Consider the following 20,493-nt stretch of genomic DNA (forward strand, 5'->3'; position numbering starts at 1 on the left):
CAACCGACACCCGCGTGTTTTGGGGCGCTGAAATGGAATCAGATCATTTTCTTGTTGTAACACGAGTGATTCTATTTCGTGGATGGCGCTCACGAACGAAAACTGTGATATCTTCGTCTAGAGTCAAGGTTAAAAAGTTGCAAGTCGAGAATGTAAGAGTGAAGTATGAACGGGATTTAAACGAAAGTTTAGGAAAGAATAAAATAGAAGTCAATATCGACCAAATGTGGGAACGATTTAAATCGTGCTTGTGTGAATTGGCAAAGAGTGTATGCGGAATGGCGTCCCGAAGAGGAAAAAAAGGAGATGCATGGTGATGAAGCTTATAACAATTAGTGACATCAATAGCAGCGAGTATCAAAGAGCGAAAAGTAGTTATAAAGTATGCAAGAGGTTGGTTAAGAATGGAGTGAAAGAACGCAAAAAACGACTAAACGAAGAGGAAGGTATAAAATTGTCCACTCATTTTCATGAAAACATAAAACTGTTTTGGAAAGAGGTGAAAAAGATAAAGAACTCCTTCGAAAGTGGAAACATAAAAGCGATAAAATCAAAAGATGGCCAATGCTAACGAATGACGAAGGAGTGAAAGAGAGATGGATGGAATACTTTATGGAAGTATACGAAAGTACTGAAAGTGTCCCTGAGCAACAGCTTGGTTGTGCAGAGGAAGATACGAGTGATAATAGGTCATGTGAGATAAGCATAGTAGAAATAAAGAGTGCGCTGAAAAGTATGAAAAACGGAAAATCCGTTGGGTATGATAAGGTCGCTGTGGAATATCTGAAGAGTGGTGGCCAGATCGTGGGTACATGGCTGCATAGACTTTTCAATCTCTGCCTAAAGGAAGGACATACGCCGTTGGACTGGGGGAGGGCAGTTGTCATGCCTTTATATAAGGGAAAGGGATCTCGTGCGGAATGTGGAAACTATAGGGCCATCAGTCTTCTGAGTTCTGTCGGTAAACTGTATGGGAAAATTATAATCGAGAAAGTAAGAAGGTGACGAAAGACAAAGTGTGGGACGTGCAAGGAGCCTTTATGAGTGGACGTGGATGCACGGATCAATTTTTTGCACTGCGAATGCTAACGGAGAAGTTTTTGGCAAAAAGTCAAAAACTATTCTGCGCATTTGTCGATTTGCAAAAATCGTATGATAAAGTAGATAGAATGAAATTGTGGGGCGTGTTGGAAAAGTATGTAGTAAACAATAAACTTTTACGTGCAGTATCGTCTCTCTATGAGGAGAGTTCAGCGTGTATAAGAGTTAATGGGGGATTTACATCTTGGTTGCGATCTCAAAAGGCGTGAAACAGGGATGTGTAATGTCACCATGGTTGTTTAATCTATACATGGACAACTGTATGAAAGAGATAGAATGTATGGGTATTGGAGCAAAAATGGATAATTTTTCAGTAAGCTGCTTGTTGTATGCTGACGATGCAGTTCTGTTAGCAAGCAGCAAGGCTGATTTGCAGCAAATAGTCTCTAGAATGTATGATGTATGCCTGGAGAGCGAACTGGCGATGAACGAAAGTAAGTCAAAAGTGATGGTATTTGAAAGGGATAGTGAATCAAATGTAAACAACAAATGTCTCGAGCAAGTAGAAGAATTTGTATATCTGGGAAGCATGTTTTCAAGAGATGGAAGAGTAGAAAAAGATGTTGAAAGAAGAGTGAATGCGGGCAACAAAATGAACGGAGCATTCTAAGCACAGTAATTTCTAATAAAAATATGTCAATCGAAGCTTAATTGGCAGTGCACAACGGAGTTTTAGTCCCAACACTTATGTATGGAAGTGAAACATGGAACTGGCAGAGAAAGGATGAAAGCCGAGTGAACGCGGTTGAAATGCGATCTTTTAGACGAATGTGTGGGAAATCAATGTATGACAGGAGTACGAATGATGAAATCAGGCGAGAGTGTAAATCTGAGATAAGTATAATTGATAAGATTAAGAAAGGGTCTCTGAGATGGTTTGGTAACGTAGAACGAATGGACGACGAGAAAATGGTAAAACAAGTATATATGGCAAAAATGAACGGCAACGTTAGACGAGGACGACCAAGAAAGACGTGGCATGATCAGATAAACCAAAATCTTAAGTCTGGTCATGTCAAAAGCAGACAGAACCGGAGGGCATGTATGACAAGATGTATGAATGTGGAAGAGGCTAGGATTGTATCCCTGGATAGACGTGTGTGGCGGTCTATTCTCTCTGCCTACTGGCGTAATGTAGTGAAATGGCGTGATGGTAGTAGTAGTAGTAGTTTTCGGTGAGGAATGCTTTTGAATAATTGAGACTTGAAACTTCGAGACAAGTTACGATCGGCGCAAGTCGCAAGTCGCAAGTCGCAAGTAAGAAACAATTATCGGTACGCTAATCGTCATCGTCATCATCATCATTCCATGTCCGCTCATGTCATGTTCTCGTCCTGCCGACGAACAGTCAGCAGTGGACGTCCAGGACGCCGAGAACGCTTGCGGAATTTCATATGATTAGGATAGAACAGTCTCTATTTAAATACTACAAAAAATGAGTTTTGTGTTTTAATTAATCCCATACGGCTGTTTCCCCGTCGCTTTGGATGTTCAAGTCAAAAGGTCTTTAAATAACAAATTACAACAGGGGTGGAGAATACCTTAAATAAGGTAATATAGAAGTTTAAGCATTTACGGGGCTTATGACCTGTCATTGTCTGGTTTAAGTGGCCACTTTACACACCGTGTAACATTAACCATTTTGCCTATGTTTGAAGATACATATTTCTTCTATTCTTCCATTTGTTTATTTTAGTGAAGTCAAAGAGCTGAAACCTTTATTGTTGCGAAGAGATTCATCTGACTGAATTACTTCACATAAAGGCGACGCCTAAAAAAATATTTTTTCCAATTTTTAAACTTCTTTTTGGACCAGTTGGTTTTATTACAATATTTGAGTTTGTCCAAATGTTTGTGGTCTTTGAATAATTCTTACTTTATTTAATTTTGAAATATGACCATAAACTTTTTTTTTTAATATATTTATTTGACTTTTTGAACTAAATGTCAATTGTACATTGGCGGGCTTGTTGCCAAAAGGCAATTTATTCTGGCCAAACAATATTTTTTTAAATTTTTTTTTTATAATTCAAGTTACAAAACATATTCAATATAAAACCGGTCTTACGCTTCAGGTGCCGAGGAAACCAGATTTTAAATCGCTGACTGTCACATTTTAGAAAATTCGTCTCGACATGTGTCCACAAAATAATCACGTTACTTTCTTTTGAATTAGTCGTGAAACAGGTGTGCCTTATAAGGCTTACATATTGTATGACTGTAAATAAACTCAAATGTCTTTATTTTGTGTTTATTTTGTAGAACTCAATATTATTATAGTTTTAATGTTCAAATCAAACACTGATTTGAGTCTACTTTTCAGTTTATTTTATTTTTAAAACACGAAGACAAAAGTCGGTCAATTTTTGTTTAGCGTTGTTAGGGTATTATATATAAATGTGAAGATTAAATGGAATCCAACGAATTGTAAAGCTACTGAATCTGTAACTTTAAATTTAAAAAAATGTTTCACTTGACTATTTTTCCTTTAATTACGATTTACTTATTTTTTTTATCGTTTTGAGGTTGGCACCTTGTTTCTTAAAAGCCTATTCAAAATATGAGGGAGAAATAAGTAAATTTTAAAGTTGAATTAAATTCTAACGTAACTGTCAGTTTCGGATACGAGTGGCTAGGTGCAGTGGCTAGACTAGCTAGATGCTGCTCTATTAACATACAAGAGCATCTAGCCTTAAAATGTTACAAATAAATTGAGTTATCATGTTTATCGAGATGTCAAACCAGCCGGCTTTGTAGTCGCTCGGTAGATAAATACAGATGATCGTTAAGCATATCTTTTGTCGTCCTCGTTGACAGGAAGCGTGGCGTCTTTCGTAATCCGGCTACTCGGCGGTCGGGTGAGGCGGATGGTCCGAGGTCAGCGGGGTCTGCGGCTGAGTTGCCGTGTATTACTCGAGAGACGATCGATAGCGTCTGTCCGCTCTCTGTACGGGCCCATTTTGCCCGCTGGACTCCGGTCAACGCGGACAAACTCAGGCGCAGACCGCAGACCACCCACCTCACCCTACCACCTCACCCGACCAGTACCCGACGAGTAGCCGGATATCGGCGATGGCCAGCTGTTGCCTGTTAGTAATAGTTATTTCTTTGTTTATTTACATTTTTTTCTAATGTTATGTTGTGCACAATATATGTAACTTATGATTTGATCATGCTTTTTATATTTACTTTAATTTACTTTTTAAATACTTGTTTATATACCGAGCTAGAAGGGTTTATATGATAACCTGTCGATTGATTCAAATAGAAAAATACCATTATTCGAAATTCCATTTCTTTCAATTGTTGTTTTATATCTTGTAGGCTGTAGCCTTCCGTTTCGATTCTATGTTCCGTCGAAGAATCCACAGAAGGTTGTTTTACAAATAAATTGATATTATTTATTACAATATTCTCTTATCAATGTCTCGAGAGGGGAGACTGCGCTTACGGAGAAATGAAAATTGGCTAGCTATCCATAATATTAATAATTTATTTATTTATTTCACAGTTTTATTACGAACAGAGGTTTTTATGAACTTCTCGTGTTTAAGTCTTCTTTGTTACGCGCATGTTTATCATCAAATGACGCTTAAACAATTCAAATCCGTAATGATAATATTTAAAAAAGAGAAATACTAATAATATTGAAAATTGAAGCATAAATATAAATTACAACGCTTTTACAAAAAATTGAATGGACAGATAAAAAAGAAGTTCTCAAAAAAAGGAAATACATCATACTTACATATCTGAAGCATATTATTTAGCGCAGCATTTTTATAAAATACTAAATGGTGAGAAGGACTCTTGAATCAATTTTAAATGTATATTATAATATAAATATATACATAGATACTTCTTTCAATCCTCGGCTTGTTGTTCGTTTGTTATATTTTATTTTGCACGAGTGTCGCTAGTAGTTTGTTATTGTTATAGAGGTGGCTCGATAGCAGCTCGGTTGCGTGTGTCGGTTCTACCCGGACGGCGGTTCCACAACCGGTCCGACGGGAGCGGGGAGAGGCTCTACGGCGGGTCCGGACGGAGGACTCGGGACCGGCTGCACGGCGGGTCCGGACGGAAGACCGGGGACCGGCTGCACGGCGGGTCCGGACGGAGGACTCGGGACCGGCTGCACGGCGGGTCCGGACGGAGGACTCGGGACCGGCTGCACGGCGGGTCCGGACGGAGGACTCGGGACCGGCTGCACGGCGGGTCCGGACGGAGGACTGGGCACCGGCTGCACGGCGGGTCCGGACGGAGGACTGGGCACCGGCTGCACGGCGGGTCCGGACGGCGGTCCGGGAGGCGGTTCGACTATCGGCCCCGTTTTAGGAACGTTCGGACGGCACAGCGGCGGCGTCGCCGGGCGGCATGCCGGGATCAGTTGGCATTTATTCGCCGATCTTACGCCCTGCAAAGAAAATTATAGCGCGTCTTTAATATTGCGGGAATATCGTATTTTAGATAATGTGTAGAATTTTCATTGAAGGAGATGCGTCATGCGTCCGGGTACTCCACCGAAGGGGGGCGATGTTACCTTTCTCACCATTTCTTTCACACTCACAATCCTTTCCCTGTGACTAGATTAAATCGTAGAAGTAAATAATCTTGAAATAAGCGATATCGAAATCTGATTATACGAGCGAATAAATCCACAAGGAAAAGTGACAATATCCGACCACAGCCTTCCTTACATGTTTCCAATCTCACAGTGAAAGATGCATTTATTTATTTATTTGACGGACTTATGCAGTCCATTATAACGATGGTTAATACAATTTCTTATAATAATTACAGGTACTAATAAAATAAAATACAACTGAATAAAATTAAATCTAGGACAAAAAAAATAAATTACTACCTCAAGACAAGATCTTTAAATCTATAAAGACTCGCACCAAAAAAGTCCAGATCTTGTCTCGAGTTTACAATACGACACAATAGGGACATTGGTGCATGCGAGCCATAGTTTGTGCCGTGTCGATCGAGGAACAGCACATTATTATTTCGCAACCGGTGGATCGGAACATCGAATGCCACTTGTTTCAGTATTCTTCCCATATGATTGATTTAATTAATACTCTGAACAAAATAAAGTCCCGCGTTGAGTTGGAACGAATAGTAGTTTGATTATTGTACAACGAAAACACAAAGCAGTAGAAAAACCAAAAATTTGCATTTGTCGATCTGCAAAAGGCATTTTATAGAGTTGACCGAGAGAAATTATGAAAGGTTTTATCGGAGTATGGCACTCTTAACGGTAACCTGACGAGGGCTATTGCGTCACTGTACAAGGGCACCGCAGCATGTGTGAGGGTAAGTGGGTCATTCACATTTTGGTTTAACATTCATTAAGGAGTAAAAGAGGGATGTGTAATGTCACCATGGTTGTTCAACATATACATCGATAACTATATAAAAGAACCGAAAGATTTAAGAATGGGAGCAAAAATTAATGGTATAACTGTTAACTGTCTTCTGTACACTGATGATGCCGTGCTTTTTGCTAGCAGCAAAGGAGACCCGCAATTCTCGGTAACAAAAATCTACGATGTACGCAAGAAAAGCAATTTGCTTATGAATGTTGATAAATCTAAAGTGAAGGTTTTTGAAAAAGATGAGAAGGATAAAGAAAGGTATTCGAGTAGGTCGTATAGGTTTAGTAAGTCGTATAAGTTTAATCAAATGTTTGTTTGGTTTCAAACAAAATACTAAACAACCCACTCAAATAGTTGGAAAATCGTCGAGGAGTCTCCGACTAGAATTCCCTCCCGAAGTGCCGAACCCTGAACCTTTCTCGAGAGCTCGTCACGCTCTTCCGGAAGGCTCGGGGTCGTCTCGCGGGATTGGGTTTTAATGAAAAGTTTACTAGACTTAGACTTGAGAAGTCAATTGGACTTTTTTTTTTTTTTTATTTTCTTTTATTCAGGAAACATACAGTACAGTTACAAAGTTTAATATTTTACACAATTGGACTTAATTCTAATGGACCAGTGAAGTTTCCATATTAAAAAGCAATTAAATCTAATGTTAATTATGAAAGTATAAAAAAGAGAAGGAAAAAGAAAACATAAATGAAAGTTGTTTAAAAATTTAAATTTAAGTGAAAAAAAAAAAAAATATTTTAAGGTTTGTAGTTTGTAGTGAGTATTTACAAATGGAAATAATATTAAAAATGGAGAAAACTTGTAAGAGTAATTAAGAATTAAGAATGGAAATAAAGAATGAAAAACATACTCAGATGTAAAAATAAAATAAAATAGTAATAACATTTTTTTTTAAAAAAGGAAAAACATAAACACATATTTATTTTAAGGGATTCAAAGAAACGATGAGAAGAATCTTTAAGTGAAATATAAGACAATAAATTTAAATTTAGGTCAATTTAAAATTCTTTGTTCGATTTGTGATGAAATGTACGAGCGATTATTACCTGAACGAGTGCCGCGAGGGCGAGGATGGCCAGTGGCCCGCACTTCACGCGCTTCATGGTCGCTGGTCGCGCCTGGGTCAACTTAATACTGATAAAAACAAATCCCGACGCGACTTTTATAGAGAATATTTTTCACCGGTCGCACACCTCGCCGAGGAAAGCTATTTTCTAAACAAACAATGTTTGCAGGTCAAAAAAACACATTCGCATTCGTTCGCTATTTGGTTTGTCTGGTAGGACAATGGGGAATCGGTTCACGTTCTAGATTAAACTACCGACGACTAGTGCCGACGGAAGATTCGGTTTCGGCTAGTTACGGCCGCGATTTCGGTTCAGGCCGAAAAATTGCCAGCCGAAACCCGCGGTCGGGACGTGTCGGATTACGTTCGGCGGTACTCGGGTCCATCTCGTGTCTCTCGACTCGGTCGCGATTTGTTTCAGATTTTTTTTACGAAAACAACTATAGGCCAATTTCAATACTATCGACATTTGCTAAATTATTTGAAAAAAATATTTATGAAAAATTATTCCATGCAGTAAAATCCTATATCTGTCCTCAACAAAATGGCTTTTTCTCCGGACGCTCGACCGTTACAAACCTTACTTTATTTACAAATGATATTTTAAACACAATGGAAAGTGGTTTCCAAACTGATGCTATATATACTGACAACAGTAAAGCCTTTGACAAAGTTGATCATTCAGTCTTAATACGCAAACTTTTGGCTATAGGTATACATGGTGATCTTCTGCGCTGGCTGATATCATATATTAGTAATCGATGTTAATCGGTAGTAATTGGTGGGTATAAATCTGACTGGGCAGAAATCTCCTCTGGTGTTCCCCAGGGAAGTCTACTCGGTCCCCTATTATTTCTTATATATATATATATATATATATATAAATGACATTGATGTTTGCTTTCGTTATTTAAAATTTCTTCTTTATGCCGATGATATGAAAATATACGCTAAAGTTAAATCTCGAGAAGATTGCCTCATGATTCAAGACGATCTTAATCGTCTAACTGACTATTGTATTGAAAATAAACTGATTTTGAATATAAATAAATGTGTCTGTATAACATTTACAAGGAAAAGAAAAATTCTTAATTTCGATTACAAACTAAACAATAATGTACTAATGAGAAAGCACGAAATTAAAGATCTTGGGGTTGTTTTAGACTGAAAACTACTTTTTGAATCGCATATCAATAAAATTACCTCCAAAGCATTGAGCATGTTAGGTTGCATAATTCGAATGAGTAAACACTTTGATAATCCAAAGGCCTTATTCCTTAATCCTTATTTCATTATATTATAAATTTGTCAGAAGCCATTTGGAATACGCCTCTTAGATATGGAATCCCCAGTATGCCATATATATAAGTAGAATAGAAAATATTCAAAACAAATTTATAAAGTACATACCTTAAATACAAAACCGGTATTTCTTATGTATCTACTCTCACTGCCTCCACCTTCCGTGGAATCATTTCTCTACAATAACGCAGAGTGTGTGCGGACCAACTACTGCTTTACAAAATTATGACAGGAATGGTTGACTGTACAGAGCTGCTTGGTTTAATAACAATACACGTGCCAGCCAGGATTTGTAGACGGTACCACTTGTTTCATGTACCAATAAGTAAAACATCGTATGTTAAAAATGCTTTTTTTCGTAGGACTTTTTCAATGTACAATACAAAACAATTTGAAAATATAGATTACACAAACATCACTCTGTCAGATTTAAAATTTACACTAAAAATGTATTATGTAACTTAGTAGACATTATAATAATAAATATGTACATCTCCCTTCCCCTCCTTATCCTCTTTTCAAGCATTCTTGTCTTAATCCCGCCCAATTTACAGTAACGTTCTTAAAATAAATATCAAAAAATTCTTTGATTATTGAGTACATGAAAATAACATTTTTATATGTATAAATTGTATGTATTTATTTTATACGTAAGATATTTTCTTTACTAACTTTGTATACTATGTGGAAATCTGTTATTATTTTTTAGTTTATACACTATATCTGTTTGTTTACTAAAAATATGTACGTAGAACTGTTGATTTCCAAAATAAAATAAAATTAAAATAAAATAAAATATCCCAAATATGCATTACTTTATGTATATAAAAAATAGAACGATTGTCGTCCGTTCGTATTGTTATTGTTATTGAATTGCACTCGTCTCACATAAAAAATAAAAACCAGCCGATTTGTTGACCATAGTTAGTATCCTACAGTCGTCTTAAGAAGAATCGGCCAGTGTTCAGTGTTCAGTGCCGACAGTCAAATCATAATGGAAATATCTGCTGAACGGCATTGTAGTATTTGTAAATAAACTTTTGTGCAAGTATTGCATTAAAATATTGTAATATAAAGCTACGTATGTCGCGTGGTTAATAATAATTGTAGTTGATTTTCATAGAAGAAAAAAAACAGTCATTTTAAATTATTTCACTTGCATATTATCTACTTAAATGTAAGTACAAAATAATGATATTTTTTTTTACATTACCGATAAAATAAATCACGGCTCCCCACTGATGGATTTGTTTAATATAACAAAGAACTGAAAAACGCTAAAAATAAACGAATTTCCTTATTAAATTACTTAACTTTGAGCGTACTAAAAGCGAATCTCCACCGAAAACGGAAAATTAGTTATTGATGCCAAAATAAATTAATGAAAATCTACCTATCTTAACAATAGCGTAATTCTAAACCCTCTCTAAATCATGCAAAAAAGATTTCAATTGAACTACTTGACACCGCAAACCATCGAGTCCGTTGAGAGAATTAAGTCCGTGAAGCATAATTAGAAATCTCACAAATATTTCGCAAATATCTCGGTAACTCCTTCAATGGAGATTTCTAAGTAACTCGCCAGGTTAAGCATAAAGACGCCTAATTCTGGGCGTCTTGAACACTGATTGTATCATACATGTTCATTTTATATAACATATAAGTGTACATATTAATGGCTTTGAAGTGACTTTTAACTTATTTCAATAAGTTTCGGTTTCGGGGGAAAATGCTGTTTCGGTCAGTCACTACACTGCGCTGCGACAACCTAGTGAGAACACAGCAGCTGCGCAACTTGGATTGATTTTACTGTAAACAAACGGCGTGATTCTTCAGTAGGTGTTCTTAAAATAGGCATCTATTTACACTTATTAAATTTACAAAGTTTTGCGCATAAGGGGGGGGGGGGTCACAACATGATATGCAGGATTTGTTTTTTCAATGAAAATTAAATCGTTTCGCTATTTAAAAGTTTATTGATGCTTAATTTTTTATTTCATTTTAGTTTTGACCACGACAGGCCAGGAGGCCCAATTACAGTGGTGAATTACATTACAGAAGACCCAGGCTTGAGAAAAATCACGTAAAATTTTTGCGTTCTCACCGGGAATCGAACCCGGAACCTTCTCTGTGTGAGTCGAGCATCTTCACCACTACACCGCGGAGGTCGAGAAACGGGTCGCCACTCGAACGCGGCTCTTGCCAAAAGGTTCGTTGCAGCGAAAACACGTCCGCTTCAAAACGCTCTGGTGAACAAAAAAAACTAAAATAAGATGTCACCATTAACCCGGAATATGGGAGCTAAAATCGTATGTCGAAACCCCATCTTTATCTTGACCAATGTAGAACGGATCGAGCAACTAATATTATTATATGTTGACACGGGGCTCCCTCAATATTTACCCTAAATTGCCATGCCGTGTTCGTACTTATAACAATGTTGGAATGTATTTTTCAATTGCATCTTGCAAGTAAAATGTAATATTGTGGCTTTCGAAAGATAAATTTACTAAATATTTGTAAAATGCTGGGGGTTGTCTCGTAAAAAACTACATATTATTTTTATTAAAATACAAAAACTAGAAGTAGCTGGAAGTTATAACTACCGACTTCATAAGAAACCTTCGGAGGATAGAATAATCAATAAGGAAAAATTCATAAAGAAGATGACCATCGGGATGGACTCTCACAAAGTGAACGTCCTCAAGAAGTTGATTGAGATTTAAATGGATACTGAAGAATAACTTACAATATTCAACTGTCATCGTATGCACCAAAACGCATTACAATCAAAAAACAATTAGCGAATCTTTGTTTTTTTTAAATCCACTAAAGGATTTATACTATATTATGGATTAAAATATCAATTTGTTTCGATTAAAATATCAATATATTAATAATTTTAAAGCAAATTTACTTTCAAACCACCGAAACATAAGTATGATCAATTACTTACTTATTATTGTAACTTTCGTGTTAAGACGTACGAAATATATTCGTTATCTCTTTCTCACACATAACGAGTGCGTATATTGTCACCTCCCTTAGACTGTCGTAAGTCAAATTGATGTATTTTAAAGAATACTAGCCCTTATGAAAAAGTATTTAAAGACTAAATTGCATTAATGAAAGCTGCAAGATTTTACTGTAATCGCAAGTGTAATTTTTCGAACTAGATTCTAAAGTTTTAGGTTAAAGACGTATTTGAATTAGTGATTTTAAAGTGAGCAGAGTAATCTCGTGTAATCCAGTAGTGATAATTTTGGCCAATGGAGGCGCAACTGGTCGCTGTATGGAATAAAGGAATATATAAGTTTACTTACCCAAAAAAGTAATATATTTTTTTGGTGATGTGTTTTTTCCTTATAATACTACAGTATTATAAAACATTACTTACGATGTCAAAAAAATATGGTAAGCTGCATGTAATCGATTATAAGGAGCATTCGTCCCTGCTACCTACTGGCCACAAGGTACCCCCACATACCTGGACCAACAGGCCATTCTTCAGCTAGCCTCCTCTGTAGACACTTGTCCACTTGTTACTATTGTTCCTCTGTATATCTTGTAAATATACCACACTAAGTAAAAAGAAGAGTTTTACCACAAGACCACCAAGGCCACCCCATAACAATTAGATTCAACTATTTAGGTAGCTTAGTAATTTTCTAGCTGCAAAATAAAAACTTATCGTTTATAGTAAATTTAAGAAAAGCTAGGGTTTCCTAGGACAGCGGTGCCCGTATTTTAACGGCCGTAGTGAACGGTGATGCAGTGGACAGCCGTCGTAACGTCGACTAGAGAGTGGTTTCCGAGGTAAACGGTGTTAAATGGTGTTGATAATACCGTTTTCCTAGGAAACCACACTCTAGTCACCGTTACGACGACTGTCCACTGCATCACCGTTTACTACGGCCGTTAAACTACGGGCACCGCTGTCCTAGGAAACCCTAGCTTAAGAGCCTCATATTGTATACATTCGTATACTTGGCATTTATCTTGTAATAAACTTTCTTATATACCATTTGGAAATCCTTAATTTAATATTCGTCAGATCACCCCGGGAAAATCCACTAGTGCTATCAACTGAAATAAATATTTTTATGGAGTGCCTTGTTAAAGACCGAGTTGGTTGGTGGGGGGGACCCTTTGCGGCAGGGAATATGGAGGATATTCTTAACGACTTTTCTCGAATTTCCCATGCTCCCGGTCCAGAGCGTTACAACGCGTGTTTTCATATTCCTACAGCGATCGCGAATAATTTGTTTTAGTGATTCATAATCCACCGTGTCGTATTATTGAATATGAATATTATAATCGAGACACCATCGAGTGCCCGTCTTTCCTCACTACAGGATCTGGTCCTGCCTGCCGCGAGAGAAGTTCCAAACAATAAGGTGCTAAGAATCTCAGTACAAAGTAAGTAATTGCATTCATGAACTCCCAACATAATTAAACTCATACTGTTGATTTTTAAATAGTTTAAGTTAGTTAGTTGATTGTTAATAGTTTAGTTAATAGTTTTAAATAGTTGATTTATAACTGTTAAATATCAATTGAAAACATTTTGTTGGCAATAAGCAGACTTACTGATAAAAAATATATTGGTTCTGATGGCATACCCGAAATAGTACTAACGAACTGTAAACTTGCTTTTGCTAAACCATTGTTTATATTATTTAATTTATCATTGACATCGGGCACGTCTCCTGATATTTGGAAAATAAATAAGACCAATTTTTAAGAACGGCGATAGATCTGATATCGCGAATTATAAACCCGTTTCCAAGATTTCTCCTATTCCGAAAATATTTGAAGCTATTAGTAATACAATATCTCCCGTTTTCAAGAATGTACTGATCGAAGAACAGCTTGGATTTAGGACTGCTGAGTCGACAGCTACCAATCTACTTTCATTCACTGATACAATTTTTAAAGCATTTAAAAACAATCTGCAAGTTGATGTATTCTATACTGACTTTTCTAAGGCCTTCGACGAAGTCGATCATGAAATTCAATACTCAAAACTTTATGCTTTTGGCATTAGAGACCCGTTTCTGTCGTTTTTAAAATACTATCTCTCCCAAAGAAAACAAAGTGTCAGGATTGATAATTTCACCTCAAATAGTTTTATGGTTACATTAGGTGTACCGCAAGGTGCTCATTTAGCCCCCCTTTTTTCTTTTAAATTTATTTGTTACTCTATTATTATTGTGTTTTGTTTTATAATTAGTTTAAATTGGACATTGTCCATAAATTTGTTAAATAAATTAATTTGTATTAAGGTTCGGTGGGTGGCAAACAGTGTAAAGATAACGCAAATCCGCGAACCAGTAATTCGAGCGACCGCAGCCTCTGGCTGGTGGCGCGACCACTTTGTATGTGATTGTTGCTCGCAGTTCGTAATTGTTCTAAATGTTTTGTCATGTCGTACAAAATATCGTCAAAAACAATTTATTTCCGTTATATCATGAACGGAGTAAAGCTTGACCGAGCGTCGACGTCCAGAAATCTCGGGGTACTGTTTGACGCAAACTTATTATTTTTCTTGGGAATGTCTTGGGAATTTTTTCAAATATTCAGGCTCTGAAAACATTGTATCATTGCTTCGTAAGAAGTCGCTTGGAATTTAGTTCCATCATTTAGTCGAAGAATGAAACCACATATTCCTTAATGATAGAGAAGGCGCGGCAGCGTTATCTGTATCTCAGGGAGTTTGGATATTACCCTCGGTTATTCCCGACCGACTGCTTACTAGAAATGCCTGGCTACCGATCATTGTCGAGGAGAAGAGATGTTCATATTGTTCATTCGGGAGTTCAATTTTTTTAACGGATCGCTGATCGCGAAAATTCTTATTCTACTACTACAATAAAGATAATTTCCCATCCGAATTATACCACCATACTTAAGTGTAACTTTATACCAAGTTTATGAGTAAGGGCAAGGTTGTTCTACCTACTACCGGTGCAGAACCGACCTGCCGATGGTTATGTCGGCAGGGAGAGCAATTCCTCGAATATCGATATCGATATATTTCATGACGGTAGGATTTCTCCATTATGACCATTTCACAAGACTTTTTTGTTTTTATACTTAATCAATTTGTAACATATTTTTTTAATGTATCGAGAATAAATTGAATACACTGTAATGTTGAAAAAAAACTTGACGAAAGGAAATGCTCAAAAATAAATAAAACAATATTTGGTTTGTAATAAATAATTAATTTATATACGTTAAACAAGATTTTTTTAAAGAATAATTTATTTAGGAGCGTAACTCAGAGGTGGTTTGATAACGGGTCCAGGAGGCGGTTTTATAAGTCCAGATGGCGGTTCGACTATCGGTCCCGTCGGCAGGGGAGGAACCGGCTGCACCGCGGGTCCGGATGGTGGTCCGGGAGGCGGTTCGACTATCGGTCCCGTCGGCAAGGGAGAAACCGGCTGCACGGCGGGTCCGGACGGCGGTCCCGGGGGCGGCTCGACTATCGGTCCCGTCGGCAGGGGAGGAACCGGCTGCACGGCGGGTCCGGACGGCGGTCCGAGAGGCGGTTCGACTATCGGTCCCGTCGGCAAGGGAGAAACCGGCTGCACGGCGGGTCCGGACGGCGGTCCCGGGGGCGGCTCGACTATCGGCCCCACCGGCAGGGGAACCGGTTTAGGCTCTGTTTTAGGAACGATCGGTCTGTACGGCGGCGGCTTCGATTGATATTTATTTGCTGATTTTACATCCTGCAAGAAAAACATACAATAACGTGAGACATTCAATATCGCGAAAATCTCATATTTTAGATAATGTGTTTCCACAGAAGAAGAAACATGTTTTGTCAAAGGAGCCGCGTCTTTTCCCACACAATGGATGCAGTGTTGACTTTCTTACCCTCGGTGTTGTTATAGAGAAATATCACATGTTACGAATACTGATAAAAATATATTAAATAATTAATTGTATTTTCAAAATCAATAATACATTGCGAAGAAATGTTTTCATGTATACATTCATTTTTAAAAAAAAAAATACGTCACTTGAAAAACGCGACATGTTTGGCCTTAAAAGTTGTGACGTCAAGATTCGTGACATTGTTCTAAACAAATTTTGATGGTCAAGAACAAATAAACACGAATCGTGACTAGGGGCGTGGGCAATGGAATTACCGTTTTTGGGGAATTCAAAATTACATATTAAAAAATATTTTTTACGGTACTAATAAGTTTAAAAAAATGAATTTTACTTGACGGTATTTCATAGACCTTCATTGCTTTAAAAATGTAAAAAAAATGTGATATTTCCCTTTTGTCAAATGTAGAAAGTACGAGCAATCTTTTCACCGTGACTAGATTAAATCGAAGTGTCGACACGGACTGTCGATTATAGAATCAGCCCCTCGGTGACTTGTATGATAATTAGTACAAACATGAATAAAATGTAAAAATAAGATGACCTTACAAAAATTATGGAACTAAAAAAATCAAAACTTTCAAAGTATGTGAAAGTGAAAAAAATAGAAAATAAAAAAAATACACACAGTAAAAAAATATTAATGAAAATGTGTAAACTGATAGAAAGTTATAAACATAAAAAAAACAACACACTGACAAATAAAACTCTGTCACACAAAAACTCTTAATATCTTCTCCAACCGGCTCCTTCCCATTTTTTAAATCCACTCTTTTGTACCATTTTTTAATTTGTTTCCAGCTTAGCATAATACGTAAAGTATGTCTTAATATTCTACCGACTTCTTATCTCGACGTCACATAATCGAATTCAACCAATAAATGACGCCGAAAATTTATTCCGCATTCCTTATTTCAAAATATTTTAAATGGGCTTCTGTAATAAAAAGTGGTCACTTTAAAGCGATTATAAACTCTAATAAATAAAGAAGGCAGGTCCGCGTGTAAAGACTGTCATGTGGTATTTTACCTGCTCCGTTTGCTCCCACGGGGAAAGAGCGCGATGGTTTGTTTGTTCATTGAATGTTGGTGAATACAGCTACGGTGAAGATGTGCAATAGTCGGATATGCATGTCAGGGTTTTACTAACATTTATTGATGGAACTGTTTGACCGCAAAATTCGCGCATTAAATATTAATTATTTATTTTATTTAAACGCCCCAGTGGACTTTTACATAATAAAGAATACACAGATATGGTAATCATAAACCCTAAACTACATAGTGATAGCGAGTATAAAATAAACGAATACAAGAATACAAATTGAATGGAAAGAAATTGAAATAAATCAAATAATAAAAACAATAAGAACTCGAACACAAAATAGCTAAATGACCCAATAAATTATGAAATTATTAACCAAAGTCTTTCTTTAAACTTGTATATTCGGAAACTCGAGGACGTCCGAATAATCAGCCATTAAAATTTGCATACAAAATTATCAAATCACTAATTGTCCGTCAGCTAGATAATGTTTTTAAGTTAAGTTTGCACATTCAAGAATTGTAATTAATTTACTCGAGAGGAACTACGTTGAATTTAAGTTGAACTTTTTCTAATTTATATTGGCGAGACCACTGAATAGATAATACACTATATCTGTGGGTGAGACATATAAAATGGATTCGGTAATGTCTCCAAAATAAAACACGTTTATTGGATTTTAATTCTACTATTTTTTTTTTTAATATACAAGAGCGTATATTGTGACGCGTTTCGTCTTGTTAGGACATTTTAAAAATATAAAATGGAGACCAAATAGTGGATAAGAGTTTGTTTGTTTCGTAAAATGAACTGGCGAATGTAACCTGAACGAGGGCCGCGATCGCCAGGAGAATCAGCACCTCGCGCTTCATGGTTGCGTCTTAGTGAAACGAATACTGATGAAAATAAGTACACTCGGTCTTTTATAGAGAAATGTGTTCCGTCGGTCAAACACCTCGCTGAATAGCTATTTTCCGAACCAATAATATTTGCGGGTCGACGTTTACAATGGGCTATTGGGTTGTGTTCTAGATTCGACCGCAAACAACATCTGTTTAACCTGCGAATTGATCGATTTGCAAACGACGTGATTTTTTAGGTCGCTAATCCAAAAATAGGCATCATTTTTCTATCGCTACCGAGCCTCAAAGCCGCTTGTGAAACTTTTGAGATTTTAAGTTTAAACATATATGTCATCATAGACCTACATTCATTTCCTCTGATATAGTCAAATAATTGAAAAGTCTGTTTTGAAAAAAAACTAACAAATTTCCCTCAGAAAAACAAAGGAAAGAAAAACCGGGGAAGGAAGGCGGAATGATAATGGAAAAAGGCCGCTAGAAGCATGTCTAGAATGGAACCTTTTTGTGTCAAATACGTTCTTTGATCGTAAGAAAATCCACCAGTATACGTGCGAGAGAGGCAACGAAAGGCCTATTATCGACTATCTAGTCGTCGACTCTAGATTGAAACCTGGAACAGTCGATACGCGTGTGTATAGAGGAGCCGAGAAGGAAACCGATCACTTCTCGGCGGTATCGAGAGTAATCTCGTTCCAAGGATGGCCGTCCGAAACCCGTAAGATACAGGCGCCCTCTAGAGTCAAAGTTAAAAAACTTCAAAATGATGACATGTAAGATTAATTTTAAAGCGCGGTTTATCGTAGACTGATAGAGGAGTGTGGAGAAAGTATGAGGATTGATGAAATCTGTGATTGTTTTAAAAAAAAGTATGTGTGAATCAGCAACGAATGTATGCGGTGTGGCAAAACAAGGAAGAAAGAAAGGCGATGCATGCACCATGGTGGGATGATGAAACAAAAAAGCTCGTTCAAGAAAAGATGAAAGTGTGGTTAAACCTGCTAACAGTAAGTCAAACGGATGCCAGTAGGTATGCCGCATTAAAAAGTGCATATATTTAATGTAAGAAAAGAGTAAAACAGGGTGTGTGTTAAAGAAAGAATTACCGAATGAAAATGAGGGAATAATAATGACAAAAGATTTCAAAGAAAACATTCTGGAAAGCGATTAAAAATTCTCAAAAAAGTAAGGATAGCGAATGTATGACAACAGTAAAAGGAAACGATGAAGAAATGGAAACGAAAGATAGTGGAATTAAAACGAGATGGAAGGAATATTTTGAGGAGGTGTACAAAACGCACACAGGAAATTTGGCCAGTGTGCCACCTTCTCAAGTAAACATAAATGCAGATGACGATGCGTTAAACGTTTTTCTTTGAAAAGGAAAAATCAGGAACCTGCTGACAAGCCGGTTTCGCGGTTTGGTGGGTTTCATTATTTTTCCTTTTATATTTTTCTGTTCATGTTTACCTTCTTAAATAAAAATAACTACCAAAAAAGAAAAGCATTTGAAGAATGGGAAAGCGCAAGGTTATGACAACATTGCCACAGAGTTTACAAAGGCGGATGGAGAAATAAATTTTGTATGGCTACATAAGCTTTTTAACCTGTCCCCCTGATAAAAGAAGAGCTGTGTTTTGCCTCTATACAAAGGAAAATGCTCTATCTAGGTATCTATCTAGGGTAGATTGCGGAAACTATAAAGCTATCAGCATTTTGAGCGCCGTTGGAAAAATATATAGCAGAATACTGATTGAGAGAGTAAGAAAAGTGACTAAAGATAGAGTGTGGGATATACAAAGTGGATTTATAAATGGAAGAGGATGTATAGATCAAATATTTCCTTGCGAAAAATGACTGAATTTTTTTTTGACTAAACACCAGAAACTTTTCTGCGCATTTGTCGATCTGCAAAAGGCATTAGAGTCAACAGAGAGAAATTATTGTGGATGGTTTTATCGGAGTATGGCACTCTTAATGATAACCTGACAAGGGCTATTGCGTCACCGCACAAGGGCAGCACAGCATGTGTGAGAGTAAATGGGTCAAGCCGATTGTGGTTCAACATTTATTAAGGATTAAAACAGGGATGTGTAATATCACCATGGTTGTTCAACGAATACATCGGTAACTGAATGAAAAAACTGAAAGATTTAAGAATGGGAGGAAAAATTAGTGGTATAACTGTTAATTGTCTAATGTATGCTGATGAAAGAAGACCCGCAATTCTTGGTTAGACAAACTAGACAAAAGTCTACGATATATGCAAGAAAAGCCATTCGCTATCATTAGTTCATATTCATATGTTGATAAATCCAAAGTGATGGTCTTTTGAAAGGGATGAAAATATAACTTAATGTGAGATCAGTGTGAACGGAGATTTTCTGAATCAGGTAGAAGAATTTGTGTATCTGGGGAGTATGTTTACTAGGAATGGAAAGACTGAGACAGATATTGAAAAGGGGGTGAGTACCGGGAACAAGGTGAACGGTGCACTGAAATTTTAGCAAACGAATGTTTGTCGCAGGAGGCAAAACAAGCAGTTCACAATTGAGTTCTTGGAGAGAACGCAAAAATTGAATGTGATTAAAGCTACTTTTTCTGACCTCCAGTCTGAAGATGTCGGTTAGGACGAAGCCAGGTCACTGGTAAAAAATTATAACTAAAAGTGAAGTAAACTATAGACGTATTTTTATTATTATAATGAAACTAGCGGACCCGACGGATGTCGTCCCGCTGGAACACTAAAATACGGCAAAATACTTTTCATTGATAAGTAGGTACCTAGGTACTTGCTTGAGATTAAATTCCAAAACCAAAAACGGTTCAC

At 36.9% G+C, this 20,493-nt stretch overlaps 2 protein-coding genes across 2 annotated transcripts; both read right to left on the reverse strand.

The window, feature by feature from the left end:
• Positions 1 to 4,576: 4,576 nt before the first annotated feature.
• LOC148277160 (uncharacterized) lies at positions 4,577 to 7,686 on the reverse strand. The gene is made up of 2 exons (XM_088233309.1): positions 7,538 to 7,686; positions 4,577 to 5,515 (listed from the first exon to the last, which is right to left on the reverse strand). The coding sequence occupies exons 1-2, from the start codon at positions 7,592 to 7,594 to the stop codon at positions 5,078 to 5,080; spliced, it is 495 nt and encodes a 164-aa protein (XP_088089435.1). The 5' UTR covers positions 7,595 to 7,686; the 3' UTR covers positions 4,577 to 5,077.
• Positions 7,687 to 15,065: 7,379 nt separating this feature from the next.
• On the reverse strand, positions 15,066 to 17,701 carry LOC148277161 (uncharacterized). The gene is made up of 2 exons (XM_088233310.1): positions 17,628 to 17,701; positions 15,066 to 15,593 (listed from the first exon to the last, which is right to left on the reverse strand). Exons 1-2 carry the CDS (start codon positions 17,673 to 17,675, stop codon positions 15,126 to 15,128), a joined length of 516 nt encoding a protein of 171 aa, XP_088089436.1. The 5' UTR covers positions 17,676 to 17,701; the 3' UTR covers positions 15,066 to 15,125.
• Positions 17,702 to 20,493: the final 2,792 nt, after the last annotated feature.

This window comes from Micrasema longulum, unplaced genomic scaffold (assembly GCF_059751315.1).
Source record: "Micrasema longulum isolate JH-2025_06_02 unplaced genomic scaffold, ASM5975131v1 h1tg001080l, whole genome shotgun sequence".
Taxonomy (NCBI): Eukaryota; Metazoa; Arthropoda; class Insecta; order Trichoptera; family Brachycentridae; genus Micrasema; species Micrasema longulum.

Excerpts from the sequence above, each read along its gene's own strand:
- LOC148277160 (XM_088233309.1), bottom strand. The coding sequence starts at position 7,594 with ATGAAGCGCGTGAAGTGCGGGCCACTGGCCATCCTCGCCCTCGCGGCA. Across the intron at positions 5,516-7,537 it reads CCCTCGCGGCACTCGTTCAG|GGCGTAAGATCGGCGAATAA; the intron begins GTAATAATCGCT and ends TTTTCTTTGCAG.
- LOC148277161 (XM_088233310.1), bottom strand. The coding sequence starts at position 17,675 with ATGAAGCGCGAGGTGCTGATTCTCCTGGCGATCGCGGCCCTCGTTCAG. Across the intron at positions 15,594-17,627 it reads CGATCGCGGCCCTCGTTCAG|GATGTAAAATCAGCAAATAA; the intron begins GTTACATTCGCC and ends TTTTTCTTGCAG.